This window comes from Orbicella faveolata, unplaced genomic scaffold (genome assembly GCF_042242905.1).
Source record: "Orbicella faveolata isolate gen_17 unplaced genomic scaffold, um_ofav_v1 contig_1, whole genome shotgun sequence".
In the NCBI taxonomy this organism is placed as follows: Eukaryota; Metazoa; Cnidaria; class Anthozoa; order Scleractinia; family Merulinidae; genus Orbicella; species Orbicella faveolata.
This window is the reverse complement of record NW_028301536.1, coordinates 15,880,726-15,899,537: the sequence shown is the minus strand read 5'-3', so window position 1 is coordinate 15,899,537 and position 18,812 is coordinate 15,880,726. Positions and strand designations below refer to the sequence as shown.

The window sequence follows — 18,812 nt, the reverse complement described above, 5'->3', positions numbered from 1 at the left end:
AGTTATTTCGCGCGCAGCACACGAGAAAGACAATTCAGTTTGCCTTACGCAACGTATCTTCGTGAGTTACGTGACGTCGTGACAAAATGGCGCTTTGCAAGGTTTGTTTCCGTTTTCCTTCTTTTTTAGTGCACTTTAGGTTTAGAGTTAAGAATTATTATTCAAACGTAAGATGTGGGCTTTAGAAGGAACCGTCACCCAGTAATCAAGGGACAATTTTACGCGACACGGCCCAGCTTTGTGTTGAATGACCTCGTCCAAAGTTGATCGACCCGCGAGGGCTTACATAAATAGCTGTGAGTTTAAAATGACTCACCATGGGATTGGGCTATATAGGTTTAAAATCTGTGATTTTTTTTTTTAAACTTTAATTTCCATGTCATTTTAGTCTTTTTCTCTCTTTGCTGTGTTTAAACTGTTCCGTGATTAGTCGTGATAAAGTACATGTATTTTCAGTCATAGGTTACCCCTCACTAAAAGTTCCATGATAGAGGGAGGGCAAGTTATACTCGGCTGACTGTTTTTAAAACATTCATTTTACCTTGAACGTGTCAATAACTCGTATATATCATGTTGATTTCTTATATTTTTTAATAATCCTAAGTAAAGCAATGAAGAATATAACCAGAATTTCACCTTGTGCTAATTTCATATTGCACAAGACGTGTGAGATTCAAGAGGGTCAGTTCCAAACTGAGATGATGAAACACTACAGAGATTATATTCGTGCATTCTCCATGTAGTGGTTAGTTTGCAGTAAATGCCAACAAGTAGTACTGTTTGTACAAAGAAATAATGGAATTGTCAAATCATAGGCAAGAAATTTTTGTGCCTCAGTACTGTTAATAGACTCGTCACAATTAGATCACCATTCGGGGTGACAGGAACTACCTCTTAGTGGCACATCTTGGGAGTAAAACTGAATTTGTAAAACAGTTCATGTTACCTGCTAAAGCTCCCGTATCTGCTGGTCTGATTAAAAGCACTGTGATCACAAGGCATTTGTGCAAAGTTTAAGAAGCTCTATTGGGAATGGAAGGAAACAATTTAGGTTCTGGTTTGCTGAAGTGTTTCCTTTGAACATTTCTGATGGTTACAGTGCTTTTAATAAGACTTAACAGCTACCTGAGCTCTGGCAGATATTGTTTTCAATCATTGGACCCTTAACCCTTGGAGGAAGTTGTTATGGGTCTCTTATTACTCCCTGACTGGTGCTGTACCAGGAAACCACCTACTTCAAAAATTATCTCATTGAAAGCACCGTAATTACCCCTGTCACTTTTAGTTTGAAGTTCTTTCCTAAGGGAATAGTTGATCAGGCTACTAAAATTGTTTTGCTGTTTCTAATACAAATTATAATGATACTAGATGTTGCCATCAGTTGTGAGGCCTTTGAGGTCATTACCAACTGGCATCAAGAAATGCATTACTGGAAGACACTTGCCTCATTGGCTTGGCCGATGTTTGACCACAGAAGCAAGTCGTTTGTCAGAAGATTTATCTAAATCATTTGTAACTGGACCACTGACAATGCTTTCTGAAGAGGAAGAAATGATGAAAGAAACAGGTAAAATTATTGTGATTTTGCAGATGTCAAATGTGAAAACCCTATATGATTTCCAGTCTCTGTAAATGTTTGACTCTTCTTGAGAGTTGAGATTTCAGAAAATAGCGTTGTTTATAATGGGGCAGTGCCTATAGGATTCCACTATTATCTATCTACATGTAACTGTTTATCAAATAAACAGTCTTAGTGTCTAACCTAATCTATCAACTTTATTGTTCTCATAGGTTAATATGTACATATATAGCAAATCAATAAGAAATAAAATGTTAAGACCAAAAGGGATTGCATGAACAGGAAAGTATTCCATGCGAGGCGCAGCCCTAAATCTAAAAAGAAGAAAAAAGGATAAAAAGCTGTATGTTAGCAGTTCCATTCCCTCAGGTAAGTATACCAAGACACAGTTTGTCAGTCAAATCACCATCAAGAAAGGGATGCATGCATTATTTTCTCATATTTTGTCAGTAAAAACCTGTTATTTAATTTTCTTTCTAGTTGCTAAGTTTGCAATGGAAAAAATCCAGCCTTTAGTCCCAGAAATGGACAAGAATTCAGAGACGGATCCATCAGTGATCAGGGGCATGTTTGAACAAGGAGTAAGTTTTTGAGTATGAATTGGTCAGTCAGTCGATCCATCTGTCTGTCTGTCTCTCTGTCTGTATGTCTGTCTGTCTCTTGGGTAGTGTCAATTATTTAACTGCATAGTTATCAAGGAGTTTAGAGGCTAAATGAACCATCAGGTTTGTAAATGCTACTGCATTGAGTTGAACAGCGGTATTGCGCATTAGGCGCCAGTTTTCCCTCGATATAGAGCCACGTGACAAAAAAGGCACATGAGTTTTGCTGTTCCTAACAAGGTCGAACCTCGGCGGTTTGTAAATGTACTATTTTCACCTCGGTTCTTTCGTCAAAGATTGTGATAATTCTGAACTACACGCCGGAAGTCTTAAGGCAAGGAAGGTACGGAAGACTTGTGTATCAGATATAGCGAAATTAAAGATATGGCAGTTCATTTACAAGCGGTGAGTATGATCTTTTGGAACTTACCGATGGTCACAGTTTGACCTTACGAATGGTAAACATTGGTTATGGACGGCAATTTACAGCAAAAGAGTGTTACATTCGAAGGGGATCGAGAAAAGGAACATATTTTGGGCGAATTTGAAATGGAAAAGGAACAAGAAGACTTGGAGTCGCTGCCTTTCGAGACGTCACCGGAACATTCACCACGCGCGATATCACCGCTGAACGATATTGAAGAGCTCAAAGGCGCAGAAAACATGTTGGCTGAAGCTGCCATCCGCAGAAGGATTCCCACAGGAAAGGGTAGGGAATTTGAAGTTCAAAGATTAAAAGATAGTCGAAGAAATGCTTTGTCGAATTTAACTAAACAAATGAACAAAGTGCGACCACTATTATCAAGTTTCAAGAATGTTGAACAAGTGAGAGTAGAATCGCAGGTGTTAGATCAAGTGTTTTTAAGGTTACAAGAAGTGCATGAACGATATACTAATGCTTTGACTGATGATCATGAGATCAAAGTGGCCCAAGAATGGTTTGATACACACGATAAAGAGGTGTTTATCTTCAAGCAAAGTGTAATTGCATACCTAAACCAAGCAAAGAAGCAACACGATGATGAAATTGGCTCAATAAAATCACGATTGTCTGGTCGTTCTAAACGTTCTCTCACTTCCTCATCTTCTTCAAAGTCAAAGTTAATGGAAGCTAAGGCTAAGGCTGCCGCCTTGGAGATTAAGGCAGCATTCTTAAAAGAAAGGCAAGCTCTAAGAATGGCTTCTGAAGAGCTTGAGCTTCGACAAGAAATTGCACAAGCTAAAATAGAAGAAAAGGTTTACGAGCAATTTGAAATGGAACAAAACATCGATGGCATGAATGATTATTTGGAAACCATGAAAGTGAAATACACCTCAACTCCCATTACTTCTCAAGCCATTTCTTGTGATTAAGCTACTTTGCCAGTTGTATCAATAAGTAATGTTACTGCTGGAAAACCACAAGTGCCAGCTGTTGTGAATACAGTTAATACAATTTCCATGGTTACTCCCTCCACCACTCCTATCACAACTAGTGCTGTATTTACAACTTCTGCTATGAATCCATCCGCACAACCCTTCGTTCCTGGAAACCTGTTTACAGAAGTAGAACAACCTGAAATACCCATTGTTGCTGAGCAGTCACATGACAAGCAAGAAAGTGAATACTTATCAAGAACAGATTCCAGTTCTATTGTTAATGACAGTACATGTCAAGAGTTTCTAAATATCCAAAAGAAACAAACAGAACTGTCAGAGATGATTGTTACACAACAAGCTAGAAGTCAATTGCCCTCACATAAACCACCTACATTCTCCAGAGATGTCATGGCATACCCAGCATTCATAACAGCCTTTGAAACTCTCACAGAATCTAAGGTTGAAAATTCTATTGAGCGGTTGTATTATTTAAATCAGTATACCAGTGGCAAAGCAAAGGAACTGATCAAGGGCTGTTTGCAAATGAAAAGTGAAGATTCGTACCAAGAAGCTAGACGACTACTGAAGAAGCATTTTGGAGACCCGTACAAAATTGCAAGTGCATACATTTCCAAATATCTAACTGGCCTTCTGTGAAGCCAAATGATGGATCAGCGTTGCAGGAATTCTCCATTGTTCTTGAGCAAGCAAGGAACGCTATGACAGGCATGGCTTACATGAATGACTTGAACACTGCATATGTTCTTCATCAACTGTGGGAGAAGTTGCCACGACATCTGCGCAGTAAATGGACTGAAAGAGTTAGCAAAATTAGAAGTGCCAAGGAACGTATGGCTGATTTCAGTGACTTTTGTCAGTTTGTGTCAGAGCAAGCTGATTTGGCTACAGATCCCATTTATTCAGAAGAGGTGGTCAGCAAATCAAGGGAGACAGATGAGAAATTCCGTAAACCAGGAGATCGAAGATTCAAGAGAGGTAAAGGTTCAAGTTTTGGGACGAATATCTCGAAACCAGATGGTGGCACGCGAAACCCTCATTCCGGCAGCTGCACCTTATGTTCCAAGGCACATGATCTAGACGAATGTGCTGAGTTTCTGAGGAAACCTTTAACAGAGCGAAGGAACTTTGTTAAAGAGAAAGGTTTATGTTTTGGATGTTACAGCTCTGAGCATATTGCCAAGCTCTGCAAGAGTAGAAAGTCCTGTCAGACTTGTAGTAAGAAACATCCGACATCACTTCATGATCCCAACTGGAAACAAGAAGCAGCGACAATTGAAGCTCAGAGTGGTGAAGGTAAAGTACAGGAGATTGATGGAAGGAAAGATGGTGGCCAAATCACCAATGCTTGTAACACCATTTGTAATGTGACAGAGGCTGGTGATATCCCTGTGAACATGGGCATAGTCCCTATCTGGCTGTACCATAAGGACAATCCCGAACGCAAAATAAGAGTCTATGCTATTCTTGACAATGCAAGTGGTGGAACTTTCATTAAAGAAGAGTCGTTGGAAAAGCTTGGCATTAAGGGAACTGAGACTAAGTTATTGCTAACCACCATGCACGGCACACAAGAAATTGACACCAAGGTAGTCGACGGATTGGTGGCAGCTCACTTTAGTGAAAATGATGTACATCTAGACATTCCCAGAGCCTATGTTAGGCAACACATTCCAGCAGACCAAGATGAAATCCCTAGACCAGAGACAGCTAGTGGATGGCCACATTTGCAAAGAGTCGTCGAGCACATACCACCGTATATGGAAGATGTAGAGATAGGGCTCCTGATTGGACTTAACTGCCCTAGTGCAGTACGGCCAAGGGATATCATTCATGGAGAACAGATCGATCCATATGCTGTACAGTCACTTTTGGGATGGCACATTAATGGCCCAATTGAACGCAAAGGCAATGGTGCGGTGCATTGTAACAGAATCCAGATCCACAAGACCAGTGTTGCTGAGGATGCTAGTGGCTACATTGTAGCTGAGAGAAGCGTCAAGGAACAGATAACGCCTCGAGTTGTTGAACAAATGTTTGAACTGGACTTTTCTGAAAGGGAAAACGGAACGGCTATGTGTCGAGAAGATCGTGAATTTCTAAGGAAGGCTGAGGAGGGAATTCATCACCATGAGGACTTACACTATGAGATGCCACTCCCGTTCAGAGAAGAGAATATCCAGCTCCCAGATAACCTCCCTCAAGCAGTTCAGCGACTCGCTGGTTTGAAGAAGAGGCTGCAAGCAAATGACAAGTACCGTGCTGACTATGTTAACTTTATGGCTGACATAATAGACATGGGACATGCTCGTAAGGTAGACTCTGAGAAGTTAGTAACCCAGAAGGGTAAGGTGTGGTATCTACCTCACCATGGCATTTATCACCCGAAAAAACCAAGTAGCATCCATGTGGTGTTCGACTGTTCAGCACGCTATCAGGGAGAATCACTCAATGACCACCTTTTACAGGGTCCTGACTTGACCAGCAAACTAACTGGCGTGTTAACAAGATTCAGACAAGAGAAAGTTGCCTTTATGGTGGATGTTGAAAAGATGTTCTACCAGGTTAAGGTGAAGGAAGAAGATCAGGATTTTCTTCATTTCCTGTGGTGGCCCAACGGAGACTTGGCAGTGGAGCCTGAAGAATACTGTATGACAGTGCATCTGTTCGGTGGTGGATCTTCACCAGGCTGCTCAAACTTTGCGCTCAAGCGTACTGCAGGTGATAGTGAAGCTGAGTTTGGTGTGAAGGCTGCGGAAACGCTTAAGAAGAACTTTTACGTCGATGAAGTATTGAAATCAGTGCCGACAGAGGAAGATGCCATAGAACTTGTTCATAACGTTAAGAATATGTGCGCAAAGAGAGGATTCAACCTCACGAAGTTCGTCAGCAACAGTCGAAGAGTGATTATGTCAGTATCGCCTGAAGATAGAGCAAAGGAAATTAAGGGCCTAGACTTAGGTCAAGACAGGCTTCCCATAGAGAGAGCTTTGGGCGTGCAATGGTGCATTGAATCAGATGCGTTTAAGTTCAGGATAGAGTTGAAAGATCAGCCTTGTACTCGTAGGGGAATGCTGTCAACAATCAGCTCAGTCTATGATCCTTTGGGATTCATAGCGCCTGTCATCCTCGTTGGAAAGCAGATATTGCAAGAAATTTGTCACAGCAACAGTTGGGATGACCCAGTCCAAGGTGATGTTCTTGCCCGTTGGGACAAGTGGAGAAGTCAACTACCCCTCCTAGAGCAGCTCAGCATTCCAAGGAGCTTCAAGCCCCCTGACTTTGGTCAGATTGTCTCAGCGCAACTGCATATGTCGGATGCTTCAGAAACTGGATATGGGCAATGCTCGTATCTACGCTTAGTTGATGACAACAATCAGGTACATTGCTCTTTGGTCATGGGCAAGGCACGCGTTGCGCCAAGGAAAACAGTCAGCATTCCCAGGCTAGAACTAGCAGCTGCTGCTGTCTCAGTAAGAGTGGCTGATGTGCTCAAGAACGAATTGGATTATGAGAGAATAGAAGAGTTTTATTGGACGGACAGTAAGATGGTTCTTGGGTTCATCAACAATGAGTCTCGAAGATTCCAAGTCTATGTGGCAAATAGAGTGCAGTTGATACGAGATTACACTTCACCAGCACAATGGCAATACGTAGAGTCGGCATCAAACCCGGCAGATGAAGGTTCGCAAGGTCTGAATGCAAGTGATTTTCTGCAGAAATCACAATGGATCAATAGTCCAGGTTTCTTGTGGCAAAGTGAAAATCATTGGCCAAAGCAAGGTTCATATGAAGATGAAATTGACCCCAGCAGTCCAGAAGTGAGAAAGATCACCGCCAATTCTACCATCGTAGAAGAGAAGAAAGACATGCTGAGCAGGTTAGAAAGATTTTCCAATTGGCAAAGGTTGAAGACAGCAATCGCTTTATGGATGATGTACAAACAGCGGCTGAAAGTGAGCATAAGCAAAGCAATCAGTGGATCTTCAGCGAAAGAAACCTCTCAGAACAGTGATCGAAATAGCGATTATACAAGTTGTTCTGCTGTTGTGCCTGTTATGGTGAACGACTTGGAACAGGCTGAAATAGAAGTTATCAAGTTAGTGCAAGCTGACGCCTTTGGAAAGGAAATTAAAGTCTTAAAGGGCCTTCAAGCTGATTGAAAGCATGAATGTTGACAGGAGGATAAAGATAAAAAGGTTGCAATGAAGAGAACCAGCAGTCTGCATACACTGGATCCATTTTTGGATAGCAATGGGGTTCTAAGAGTTGGAGGACGGATCAAGAAAGCTAACTTGACAGACAGTCTTAAAACCCCTATCATCTTGCTGAAAGCTGGCCATGTCACAACGCTGATAATCCGTCATGTTCATGAGAAGACCCAACATAGTGGACGAGGTGTCACGTTGAACAAGCTACGCACAAACGGTTATTGGATCATTAATGGAAATGCAGCTGTCCAGCATTTCATCTCAAAATGTGTCAGTTGTCACTATCTTCGTGGAAGTACTGGAGAACAGAAAATGGCCGATCTTCCAAAGTTATGTCTTGAGCCTGCGCCCCTATTTACATACTGTGCCGTAGACTATTTTGGGCCATGGCATGTTAAAGAAGGCAGGAAGGAAGTCAAAAGGTATGGAGCCTTATTCACATGTATGGCTAGTCGTTCTATCCACATTGAAGTAGCACACTCGATGGAAACGGATTCATTTCTACAAGCTTTACGGCGTTTCATTAGCTGAAGAGGGCCCATAAGAGAGCTCCGCAGTGACCAAGGAACTAATTTTGTGGGGGCAGACAACGAGTTGAAGAAGGCGCTCCAAGAAATGGATGATGATCAGATTAAGGCAGAGCTTCTAAAGGATGACATTGACTGGGTTAGGAATCCCGCCACAGCGAGCAACTTTGGAGGAGTGTGGGAAAGGCAAATTCTGTCTGTGCGAAACATTATGGCGGCACTCATGAGATAACACGGCCACAGTCTGGACGATGAAGCGTTGAGAACCTTAATGTGCGAGGCCGAAGCGGTTGTGAACAGTCGCCCCCTTACGGTCGACACCTTGAGTGATCCACTTTCACCACTACCGCTTACCCCAAACACCCTTCTAACTGGCAAATCGAAGCTCATTCTTCCACCTCCTGGAAATTTTCAAAGAGAAGATGTCTATTGTAAGCGACGTTGGAGGCGTGTGCAACACATTGCTAATGAGTTTTGGGTCTGATGGAGCAAAGAGTACTTACAGAGCCTGCAAGTGAGAAACAAATGGACAAGACAACGTAGGAATTTTACCGAAGGTGATGTTGTATTGCTGAAGGACAACAACACATGCAGAAACCGGTGGTCTTTGGCTAAAGTGCTCGCTACTCGTCAAGATGATCAAGGTCAGGTCAGATCAGTAACTGTCCAAACTTCAAAGGGATCCAGGCTGGATTGACCTATCAACAAGCTGGTTCTTCTGCTAGAGTCATCGCAAGAGAGACCGGGAATCCCCGACAAGGAGCCATATGAGATCGCAGAGTGAATTGGAGTATAAACATTTAGCAGAGACACTGTAAGATCTAGATACAGAGACATAGAATAGGATGAAGGACTGTTTTGTTTAAAATGATGAACATTTTAGAGGAGCCATGTAAATGCTACTGCATTGAGTTGAACAGTGGTATTGCGCACTAGGCGCCAGTTTTCCCTCGATGTAGAGCCACGTGACAAAAAAGGCACATGAGTTTTGCTGTTCCGAGCAAGGTCGAACCTCGGCAGTTTGTAAATGTACTATTTTCACCTCAGTTCTTTCGTCAAAGATTGTGATAATTCTGAACTACATGCCGGAAGTCTTAAGGCAAGGAAGGTACGGAAGACTTGTGTATCAGATGTAGCGAAATTAAAGATATGGCAGTTCATTTACAAGCGGTGAGTATGATCTTTTGGAACTTACCGACGGTCGCAAGGTTTTCAAGTTGACCTCCAGTCTTGTCATCTCTATTTGCAATATAGGAGTAAAAAATTAAAGAAATAGTTTACAAATTAATTTAATTAATTAACTACATCCATCATACAATCCATTAACAGTCACTGTCAGTCGATTAATTAGTAACTCCATTAGTTAGTAATCGATTGATCAGTCAAAAAATGGTTAGTGGTGAGTAAGTTGTTTATTCAGTTAAGGTCAGGTGGTTCAAAGGTCAGTCAGCAAGGTGATCAGTCAGCCAATCTATTTGTTAGTCAATCCGTCTGCCATCAGTAAGTCAGTTAATCTATCAGTCTGTCAATCAGTCAGTATGTCAGTGAGTTAATAAATCTGTTATTCAGCTAATCATGCAAATATCCATGTATCTGTCAGTCAATCAATCAATCAATCAATCAATCAATCAATCAATCAATCAATTTCTTAGCAGGATTGTCAAAAGCAACAAGCTGCCAATGATAATCACCATCGACTCCCAGTCATTTGATCGACCGGTCGGTTGGTTGATCAGATGGTCAGTTGGTAGTGGTATTGTAAGGAGAATGTATGGATGATGAACACCTTGTCAACCAATTTAATGTCAATTACTGAACTGATTCCTGTTATTTTCCTTGTCTTTCTAGTTAATGGGAATTGAAGTGGAAGCTGAATATGGAGGAACAGACTCATCATTTTTTATGTCCTGTCTTGTTGTTGAAGAACTGGCCAAAATTGATCCAGCTGTCAGTGTGATGTGCGATGTCCAGAATACCTTAATTGTCACACTGTTTAGAAAGTATGGAACGCCTCAACAGAAAGAGCAGTATTTACCCAGACTAGCAGAGAATATGGTAAATAATATATTGTTGACTGTATAGAGAATGCTGTTTTCAGTGGCAAATGTTGCCAACTTAGACTCTGTTCTAGAGATATGCATATAGGGTATCAAGGATATACAGTAGCACATCCATAGCATATTAGTTAGAGTATCAGATGTTGCCCATGACTAACCACAAGGTGACTGTCGTTAAACATAGCAGATTCATGCAAGTTAAAGAGCCATTTACAATTAATTCAAGTCCTCAGGCTAACAAATCAGATCGAACATCTTTATTTTAACAACATGAACATCCTTTAACTTATTAATTGGTAATTCTTCTCACTATGAGTTATTACTATGTTTAAACAGAGTTTTGTCATAAGCCAGGATAGACCACAATGATCAATAGCAAAGTTCTGAATTACATACTTACATACATACATACTTTATTTGCAACTCCCCAAAGGGGCTTTTCAGTTACAAAAGGAATAAAAAAGATAAAAATACGTCAATTAAAATGAGTAAACAAACTGGGTAAGGAGTCTAAAATTAATTACAGTATAAAGATTTAAAAATTTACAAAGTTTAAAATTGAATATTAAGAATTTACATTATTAACATTTAAAATATGTTTGGTCAAGTGTCCCTTAAAAGCTTTCACAGGTAAACTTTTCGAATCATCACTTAGCTCATTCCAGATTTTTGCTCCGCGATATGCAAATGATCTTTGTCCAGTAGCCAGTCGGCAACGTGGAATGTTTAAGTCATTACTCTGTCTGGTGTTTCTTGTAGCGATTTGAGATCGGAAAATGAATTTATCAATCAAGTAGTCTGGAACAAGATTATGAATACATTTGAAAGTCATCACAGCGTCATTTATGTAGAGTCTATCGCTGACCTGCAGCCAATTCAAGGATTTGATGCCTTGTGAGATATGGTTGTACTTACGCAGTCCCAATACAATACGTGCAGCAAAATTTTGCACCAACTGTAATTTCTCGATGTTAGACTTGCTTGTGTTTGACCAGACTGTAGAACAGTAAAACAGCTTACTGAAGATAAAAGAATCCATAAGTAGAAGCAATGTCTTCTTATCCAATAAATGCTTTATCCTGTTTATTTCTATCAGTTTGTGCATGCAGTTAGAAGCTGTTTTTGTTACGTGATCGCTGTAAGTTAAAGATTGATCAAGATAAAGACCAAGGTCTTTGGCAACAATGACGGGATTGATTTCTTTTCCAAGCATTAAGACAGGTACTGCAGGCAATTGGCGGAGAAGTTGCGGCACGCCAATAAACAGAACTTTGGTTTTGTCCGGGTTAATTAGAAGAGAATTTTTGCAGCACCAGACACAGATATTTTTTAGATCCTCATTCAAGTTGTCGATTGCAGTAGTTGTATTAGTTGAAGGAAAAGATAAATAGAGTTTGTTATCGTCAACATAGCAGGCAGATTTGCAGTGTAGAGGGACAGACAACAGGTCATTTACGTAAATAGTGAACAGAACTGGTCCCAGAATTGATCCCTGGGGGACACCATATTTCAACGGAAGTAGGTCGGAAACAGTGTCATGGATGCGAACTCGTTGGCAGCGGCCCGTAAGATAGCTGTGAAACCAGTCCAAGCTTGGAGAGGAGACACCAAGTGCTTGCAGTTTCTGCAATAGAACAGTATGTGAAATGCTGTCGAAGGCCTTTGACATGTCCAGTAACACTACAACAGCCACTTTTTTGTTATCCATTGCCAGCAACAGGTCATCTGTAACACACAGAAGGGCAGTTTGAATTTCCTAACATTACAGGATTGTTCAGATTGAGATGCTATATAACAATTTATTAGTAAATGAAATGTTGTTGTCTAACCCCATCTTTCAAGGTTGGAAGTTTTTGCCTTTCCGAGGTCAGCTCTGGATGTGATGCCTTTGCTCTTAAGACCAAGGCTGAAAAGAAGGGAGACTTCTACATAATCAATGGCTCCAAAATGTGGATCACCAATGCCGAACATGCAGGAGTGTTTTTTGTTTTTGCCAATGTTGCACCAGAAAAGGTAGAAAATGCAATTTTTATGTCTACTGTATACCTCTACTTTTTAAGGGCCAATGTAGTTGCTCTTATAACCTGTTGGCCAGTTTTTCCTCAGAGTGAATCAAGTCTTGTGAAATACTTCATTTCTGGCTGCTTTTAATGATTTAATCAACACTTCACAAGACTGATTTGTTCTATTAGTGCAACAAATAGATATGACAACAAGGAGAAGGGAGTCGAATATACATGAACCATCAACCCAGATTACCTTTTTGGGAGGATTTTCCTGAACTTTACTAAACTGATGGACTGAAAAATAGGTGGGATTATGGGAAGCATTTGTACTGACCAGCCTTTTTAATTAATTATGGATTATTGTTTTTTTGAAGGGATACAAAGGGATTACAACATTTGTAGTCCCAAAAGAAACTGAAGGGCTTTCACTTGGCAAAAAGGAAGACAAGGTTTGTTTGTTTCTCTGTTTTAACACTAAACTAGGTTTGGGAGAGTGATGAAGAATCTAATTTCATTTTATTCATGTTTATGTGGCTGTCTTTAAATTAAACAAAAATAAATGAGAAATATACATAATGGGCTAATTACCAGTATAAGTATTTTTCTTTAATTTTTTCGTAATATTAAGTTTTACTTTGTTGTGGTCCAGATAAACTGAATTGTTCATCCTGATTTATAAAACAAGTGGTCCAGTTTGTTTCTTCAGGACAACTTGCAATTGTTTTATCAAGACTTAAATAATCATGGATGGCGACTGTTATAACTACATCTATTAAGTAGTTATTCAGAGGAAAATCCACCTTGTCTCGTACTTTTCTGTTTTAATTTTGTAGCTTGGAATAAGAGCATCATCAACTTGTCCTGTAAACTTTGACAATGTAAAGGTGAGAAATGTTTCAAGAGGTTTCCAGCAACTTGCTTCCAGTTACCACTTGCTTCCAGTGACCTCGATATAGTAATCAAAGCCAATGATGAAAAGATTTGTTTCATCCTAATGTGATTATTAACACTGTAAAAAGCACTGTAAAAAGTACATACGTTTTGTAATGTTGCTCTGCGATGTTAATACATCTTATATTTGTTGGGTTTCTTTATACCTTAAAATTCTGGTGTTAAGCTCTGAGCTTATACAACTTTATAAGGGGTTTTGGTTGGGCTTATAAATTGGCGAGGGGAGGCTTATAAGCAGTATAAATAAGCTGATCAAACCAACATCCGGTTATAAAAATAATGTTTTATGTTCTTGGGAACAAGAAACACAAGGCACTAATAAGGAAACAACTACAGGAAACATAGAGATGATATTCTTAACTTGCACTATGAGAAAGTATAGTATAACTTCTGAACTGTCAGTGTTCAGGGTTTTTTTAATATTGATTTTTACCATTTACTCTGACTACAGGTTCCTGCAAGTTCAGTTTTAGGTCAAGTTGGTCATGGTTACAAGTATGCCATTGACTGTCTCAATGAAGGACGCATTGGGATTGGAGCTCAGGTGAGTGATTGACAGATGCTACTTATCTGCTATGAGATTGTTTTTCAGAATTATCAGAACTGATAACTGATAAGATAAAGTGATTAAAAGTGACCTTTTGGTGGCATACTAGGCTTGTTTGGTCTCATCGCTGAAATTTTAGCTTGACTGCATCTTGCCAAAACATGAACCATTGCTCATAATCATGACCACCCTCAAAACATTCCTAAAATGTACAATTAGGCATAAGAATCACAGAACACCCTCAAGAAGTTGTACATTCAGAGATAAGTTGATAACATATACTAAACACTGTTGCCTTATTAGGCTCGATTACCAGTCACTGTTCAGGGGAGGAGCATGGAATCCTTCCCCAAACTCTTCTCAGGGAGGAAGGAAGGACCAGCTCCAGAGAGTGGTGACATTAGAGCCAGTTGCCTTATTGGAGTGCTTTTCTATAGTTAATCACTTGTGGACCACATGGTTTTGTTTCCATTTTTATTTTTGTCAGAGTAGTGTCAAAGTAACTTGTGTAGTGTTGTGATTAGTAAAACTTCTGCTGTCATACTCTTCTGTGCTTTATAGATGCTTGGACTTGCTGAGGGCTGTTTAAATGCCACAGTTCCTTATTTGCATGAAAGGAAGCAGTTTGGTCAGAAGATCTGGGATTTTCAGGTAAGAATAGCCAGAAGTCACATGTTATGTATACCAACCATACCTCATGACTAAAATCGTTTGCCATCCTTAGCTGTGGACTGCAGCCGTCTTGCCCTGGGTTGTCACGCCACTCTGAAGCACGTCATGATGATGTAGAGAGTTATTTTCTGACGAGCCTCGTGTGAAGAACTCCTTTGACTTGTCACACAATCTTTTAAAAGAGTACCTTTATACAACTTATATTGCAGACTTACAATAAAAGTGTTCCTATGTGGAATACAAACCTTCTGAGAATTCTAATATGGAAAGCAATTTGTTTAAGAGTTTCGCAAACTTTCAAAGGAACATGCGTCAAGTTCCTTTTTCAATACTTGACGATATTTTCATTTCCTCGCCACAATAGATTATTTTGCCTTCTTGCTATTTTGATCAAATAAAATTCTTAAATTTCAAAGTTATTATCAAAGCTCTTGATAGGGTTGTTGGCAGGTAAGCATTGCCTTGCCATCCTCTGACTAGGAAAGAGTTAGGAGGGGTCTGTCAAATAGTTCGTAAAAAACTTGTGTCGAGTTTAAATCAAATGCGACTGTAATTGTGTGTAAACAACCTAACCAGTTATTTCAGGGTGCTATTTGTACGTATGTATGGCTCTAGATAGACATCGTGCTAGAATGGAATGTGTTGAATTGTTGTTCTTGTTCTTGTTTCCGCAGGCTGTCCATCATCAGGTCGCGCACGTGTTCACACAGATTGAAGCTGCTAGACTGTTGGTGTACAATGCTGCACGGAGAAAAGAGGCTGGGCTCTCCTTCCTACGAGAAGCTGCTATGGCAAAGTACTTCGCGGGCGAGGCAAGTTTGCTCTCGTAACTTATAACGAGAAAGGTCTCCTCTTATTATAATGCAGCTGTCTAGAACTAAAGGAACGTCCTTGAGTTTGTGATTTGGGGTTGCGTCTCGGAAAATCGGTAATGAATGGTGCGCGAGAAGGGATGAAATTAAGTCCGAAACATCGCGGCAATAGTTTCCATTCAATTTCAGCTGTGGACTCAAGGGTCATGAGGGTGTTTCTTAGGATTGTTTGTCATATTCGGGAGTGACTGCTAAGGGCAATAAAGAAGATAATTCAGAGGAACATGGGCGGGGAGGTTAGAGTCTGAGAAGCTTTAACTTATCGACCCTTATCGCGCTGTGAACGGATAGATGGTTGGCTAGACAAATGAACTCGTTGGGGTGTGGCATGGAACGGGAAAAATAACAGGCCTTTTCCAAATTGCTTTTTGTCTCTGCTTCAGCACGAGTCTCCGTGCGAAACCATTCATATGAAAATGTGTTCCGCCGACACGTTTTTTCTCATGCAGGTCAGTGAAACTCATTTTCATTTGAAAAGTTTTGGACGACTACTCGTTTTGAAACAGAGGCACAAGGTAACTCCAGCTCGTTTTAGCCCCCGATCTGACAGCCGGCGATCGTTACAAGATGCCAGAGGTAGAGTGACAGATAATCGTCAGTGGACATCAAGAAAATCAAAGTGATCGATTTGCGACAGTTTTCGCGTTACTGGATAAATAAACATGTCTATAGCTTTTGATTTTCCTCGCAAAATACATCTAACTTTCATCAAAGAATCTTAGTTTTTATGTGGAAGATTGATTTCTTTCATGGAATCTTACATTCTCATTGGTCTAGTTATAGTTAAAAATCCAGAATGACAAGAAGAACGATAAAAGACTTCTTGATTTGTTTAATCTACTATGTTCATGAATAGATCGAGCAATTAGTATATCTGCTAACTAGGGGCAGATGTTCCTTTTAGGTCTTTCACTTAGGCAAACTTCCGTACTGAAACTTTGTACTTAAGGAAGGTATCGATAGATTGTACTGATACGATATTCCTTCCATTTACTGGAAGTTCGTTTTATGATATTTAGGTATGTGTCTTTTCCTCACGTGACATTCTGCTGTAGCTTCCAGGCGCCATGTTTAAAAGATTCTCTTTGGCGCACGTGAAGAGTTTTAGATTCTCTACCAGCTGGTGATTGAGCGATACTCTCGAGCGTTTACAGGATCGTATCAACAACAGACGTCATCAGTTGTATGTCGCTGGCTCAATGAATGTTTCGGAGATGTCAAAGAGTCGTCAAAGACTGAAACAAATAATGATCTTTGTTGTTGCTTTGTGTGTTATCAGGTAGCTGCCCTGACGACTTCAAAGTGTATCGAGCTGATGGGAGGAGTCGGTTTTTCCAAACAGTATCCAGTGGAGAAATTCTATCGAGATTGCAAAATAGGTCAGTGCGGTGTGTTCTTTTTCTGTGACATTTTGAGCGCATTCTCGTTACAATCTTCTTGCATCACTCTACAAAGCCAATCACTTCAGGCACAAACTAAATCATAAACCAATCAGACTTCGAAGCAGAAACATGTAGCATGTAGCATGCGCGGGAAAAGCCACGTGGTGGTTTTGATCTGATTGGCCGACAAAACAACACTTTTACTCTGATTGGTTGAAGCGAGCTTACGTGTCATAGTTTCGTCAACCAATCGCTGAGTTGAACAGACAGAATGATTTATTTTGGACCGTTTATTTGCTTTTTTTACAGCAGACACTTCACATGGGGTTCTTTTCCTTTGCAGGTGCCATTTACGAGGGAACCACGAACATTCAACTGTCGACAATCGCCAAAAACATGACAGAATTTGAGCCATAGAGGAAAATTCTCTTTCACGGATCGACAAACGAATCTGTGGAACGTTCATCGCAATCAAGGACTTTTCCGATGCTTCACAAAAAGTAAAATTATCTTTGAAGTACTGTGCAGTAATTATGGACAAACTCTCATGGTTGCTCTGTTGGATAAAATCTTTGGTGCTCAAGTGTACGCCTGGGTGAACAATTTCAAATGATCAAATGGTATGAGGGAGGTATTCCTTCTTTATTCGAAGCTCCGACCTTAGAGGCAGGTCAAGGACTTGTGCAGTGGAGACGAGGAATGAACAGTGCGAATCTCGCAGGTCGAGCGACTTACACTGGACTTAGTTAATACATCAGCCACTCTTTGTTGTTTAAAATGCAAGTTGTTTCAATTCAATCGGAGAACAGTCGCCGTGAATGGCAAATCTTAGTGGAGGACCCGTGGAGTTTCCGAGTTTTATTATCCTGTCAAAACAATGCGTGATCGGTCTGAAACTTGTCTCGACCGCATAGCGCTGAAAATATTCGTTCAGTTACTTAGCAACCAATGATGTGAGCAGAAAGTTTTAAGTAGTCAACGTTTCTCAAACAAACTTGACCGTAGATCAACCAATCACAGTAGTTAAAATACAAATGCGGGGCAGAATTTTTGCGTTTAGATTAATATACCTTGGTGGCGATTTTCTTGTACGTGATATTTATATTTTGTCAGGTACATATTGTTATTTGTCTTATAAAAAGGAAGCGAGGTCGTTGAATCAATGTACCCATTTTATTTATTGCAGTCTATATCTTATTTTAGGGGTTTATATTAGATTTAAGCCTGAAGACTATAAAAGAGGCTGAAAGTCAGTAATAGAGAAATGTGTAAATGAAGTAATAATAAACTGAGTGACTCAGCTATATTTGATGGTAATGAAAACCCGTAAACTTTTTCTTACAGTCCTGTTACAATTACATACGGACTCGCACGTAGACACAAGCTTGGAAATATGCCGTATAAACTTACACTTGCGTTGAACGGCCGAGCGAATCGCAAGTTTACTTGCAATTGCGAGCAAGTTGTCAAAAGGGTCATTTTAATGCCACCTGAATTATTAAACCTGTTCGAAGTCATTACTCACAAGCTTTGATGAAGGCCTAACACTCGAAACGTCAGTTTAACAAAATCGCAACGTACGTAAAATTCGCGAGTATAATTACAATGTAACACTAAAGCATCAGCCCCTTGCGCCTGAAATGTCTGAACAAGTGAACAAAGTTAATAGTTATTGCTGCGGAGCGAGCGGAGCGAGCCAGTAGCAACATAATCAGGATTTAAGAAGAATATATAGAAGGGGGTACGAATTCTCGAATTCATCACTATTAACAGAATGTGCCGCAGCATTACTATCTTGTAGATACCCTAGTTGATAGCTTGTAAAACGGAAAATAAATTGGCACTTATCCCTCGGTTAGTCTAGCTGTTGTGAAGAGGGCAAGTTTCGATCACGACAAAACCCAAAATCACTGCCCACGTATGTGGCGCTTATTCGGAGGAGGCGCGTTTTCGGGTAACTACGGTAGTCATGGTAATTTTACTTGACGTGGTCACATGATGATTCATTTTGGCAACGATTTCGACGCAG

The 18,812-nt window shown here is 40.3% G+C and overlaps 1 protein-coding gene across 2 annotated transcripts; it reads left to right on the top strand.

Moving 5' to 3' along the window:
* The first annotated feature begins 33 nt into the window (after positions 1 to 33).
* LOC110049414 (short/branched chain specific acyl-CoA dehydrogenase, mitochondrial-like) lies at positions 34 to 18,106 on the top strand. Of its 2 annotated transcripts, XM_089292029.1 has the most exons (12): positions 34 to 101; positions 1,369 to 1,567; positions 2,060 to 2,160; positions 10,145 to 10,351; positions 12,196 to 12,366; positions 12,734 to 12,808; positions 13,193 to 13,243; positions 13,762 to 13,854; positions 14,419 to 14,508; positions 15,204 to 15,341; positions 16,681 to 16,780; positions 17,127 to 18,106. In XM_089292029.1, exons 1-12 carry the CDS (start codon positions 87 to 89, stop codon positions 17,198 to 17,200), a joined length of 1,314 nt encoding a protein of 437 aa, XP_089148155.1. In that variant the 5' UTR covers positions 34 to 86; the 3' UTR covers positions 17,201 to 18,106. The 2 variants fall into 2 exon arrangements, with proteins under 2 accessions (XP_089148155.1, XP_089148158.1); XM_089292032.1 differs by lacking the exon at positions 10,145 to 10,351.
* Positions 18,107 to 18,812: the final 706 nt, after the last annotated feature.

Excerpts from the sequence above, each read along its gene's own strand:
- LOC110049414 (XM_089292029.1), top strand. Across the intron at positions 2,161-10,144 it reads GGGGCATGTTTGAACAAGGA|TTAATGGGAATTGAAGTGGA; the intron begins GTAAGTTTTTGA and ends TTGTCTTTCTAG. Across the intron at positions 16,781-17,126 it reads CTATCGAGATTGCAAAATAG|GTGCCATTTACGAGGGAACC; the intron begins GTCAGTGCGGTG and ends TTTCCTTTGCAG.